A 2,288-nucleotide genomic window follows, 5' to 3' on the forward strand; every position below is an offset into this window, starting at 1 on the left:
GACATCAGCCCAGCCGCTCTCGGATGCTGAAACGCGCAATCTCTCTCTCTCTCTCTCTCTCTCTCTCTCTCTCTCTCTCTCTCTCTCTCTCTCTCTCTCTCTCTCTCTCTCTCTCTCTCTCTCTCTCTCTCTCTCTCTCTCTCTCTCTCTCTCTCTCTCTCTCTGGATGTTTGATAACCATTATGAAACGCGATGCTGCGCTGGGTTTTGGAAATGAGGCGCAGTGATTTAGACACCAAATGAATTGACGAGAGACCAATCCCGCGTCCAAATCTTCCTGCGGTGTGGAAGACCTTTCTCCTCGGTCCTCTTCTTCCTCTTTTCTCGGACTGGGGATCAGGATAAACCTTCAAGACGGAGGGGGTAGTGGAGCATCGAGGGAAAAACAGGGGCAACATGCGAGAGCGGGACTTCATGCCCAATATGGAGAGAGGCAAACCTGCTACTTACACGGGGGACAAAAAGGCTAAAATGGCTGCGAAGACTAATAAGAAGTGGGTGAGACTTGCCACTGTTTTTGCATATGTGTTATCAGTGTCCTTAGCAGCCATCATCCTGGCTATTTACTACAGCCTGATCTGGAAACCCACGAGCGCATCCTCTTCTTCTGGGAAGCCAGTGGGGCCCGAGGAGGTCTCCCCCACCGCAAACATCTCAATTAACGCCACGGTTCCCACAAACAGCACAGTCCCAGAGTGGAACTCTACACAGACAAGGATACTATCTGTGAACCAGAGCTGGCTGGGCGCAGCCCCGCACAGCCGGGCGTTTCAGTGGGACGACAGCGCGGAACGAGGGTCTGTCTCCGCGCGCGCCGCAGCCACGGAAAGTGCGCACTCTCCGCAGGATCAAGGACTCTACACATCCCCCCACGGTCACACGGAGAGATCAGACACTTTGGATAGTGAGGCGTTTACGACTCAATCAAGAGTAAGCCACCAGTCAAGCACCAGAGAAGCTGTCACTCAGCAGGAGGAGGAGAGGAGAGAGGATGCAGGGACCGAGGAGCCGGAGCTGGATGCTGCTGCTCCTCTCCCTCCGACTTAGATCTGACCCGAGAGGAGGCTGATCGGGCCTCTTCAACCTTAAAACCAGAATGTTTTTACATTCTCAGAGCCGCAGGTCGGATTAACTCATGTTTGCGGATGGATGAAACAGGAGAGCTCCTCTCTTCAAAGATCACTGTTTCCCCTTATTTTAGGACATCTGTTTGCCTTAAATCAGTTCGTGTCTATTTTTGCCTCAGACACCCCTTTTGAAGCCACTTAAAGGATTAAATATGGATATTTTACTAAAAAGTAACAGAACAAGGGCCAAATATTGTTTTTCTCACATATACAGCTTAAAATCACTGCCATGTATCAGCTGGGTTGAAGTCGTTTAGCATTTTCAACCAGTTTATTTTTCATTGATGGATCAAACCCTGGATTATTATTATTATTCTGCATTATTAAGTTATGCTCAGGTACAGTATGTTTATATATCCATGTAAATGTCATGTGTATTTGGTTGTGTACATAGAAGACTGGCATACATTTTGGCCTTGATTAACTTTTAGTGGACTTAGGTGATTTTTATTAAAGCTACAGTATGTATAATAGATATTATTATATCACAACGTCCAAATAAACATCCTTATAGAAAATGATTCATGCTTTTCTGTCAGATTGGGCGCATAGTTTTCCTAATCCGAGCCAAACCAGGGGATATGTTTCAGATTTTTCCCAAAAAAAACAAAGATTTAAAAATGGACAAGAGCTAAATGACTCAGTTCAGAGCGTTACAATGAGCATTGATTGTGGCGAAGGCGTACAACAGAGAGAAGAGCAGTGCCAGTGCAGAAAGATTTACCTTGGGATGGTTTCTGCAAACCTGCAAATGTTTCTTTATTTTAGTGGGGGGGGGGGGGTGCTTTTAAATTCCCACAGGTGTCTGAGCATCTCCAGACGCTGTCGCTCACACTTGAACCACTTCATACGAACACTCGAGTGAACTGAGGAGGGGAAATAAAACCAGCAGCCGTCCGCTCAGCACCATGTGAGGAAGGCTTATTGATTTGAGTGTGAGTGTGTGTATGTGTGTGTTTTGTTGCGCTGTTGAACATTACACAATTGGTGCTATTTTAATTCAGCTCTCTGTAAAAAACGAGCTGCTCGGCTTGAAAGGTTTGGGTTCTTTGCTGCCAATGACAACCGGACTCAGGAAATGAAATCACTTGATTTCCGCCTCACTTTGATGTAGACAGGGACATGCAGGGAAACGAGCCAGCGTGTCTGCTGGGCAGCAAA

General features: G+C 46.9%; 1 protein-coding gene across 1 annotated transcript; it reads left to right on the plus strand.

Moving 5' to 3' along the window:
* Positions 1 to 249: 249 nt before the first annotated feature.
* LOC107392487 (uncharacterized) lies at positions 250 to 1,223 on the plus strand. Its single transcript, XM_015970316.3, has one exon. It carries the CDS (start codon positions 397 to 399, stop codon positions 1,045 to 1,047), a length of 651 nt encoding a protein of 216 aa, XP_015825802.3. The 5' UTR covers positions 250 to 396; the 3' UTR covers positions 1,048 to 1,223.
* The last annotated feature ends 1,065 nt before the right edge of the window (positions 1,224 to 2,288 follow it).

The sequence above is a fragment of the Nothobranchius furzeri genome, chromosome 18, assembly GCF_043380555.1.
Source record: "Nothobranchius furzeri strain GRZ-AD chromosome 18, NfurGRZ-RIMD1, whole genome shotgun sequence".
Classification (NCBI taxonomy): domain Eukaryota; kingdom Metazoa; phylum Chordata; class Actinopteri; order Cyprinodontiformes; family Nothobranchiidae; genus Nothobranchius; species Nothobranchius furzeri.

Coding starts and splice junctions, on each gene's coding strand:
- LOC107392487 (XM_015970316.3), top strand. CDS start 397: ATGCGAGAGCGGGACTTCATGCCCAATATGGAGAGAGGCAAACCTGCT.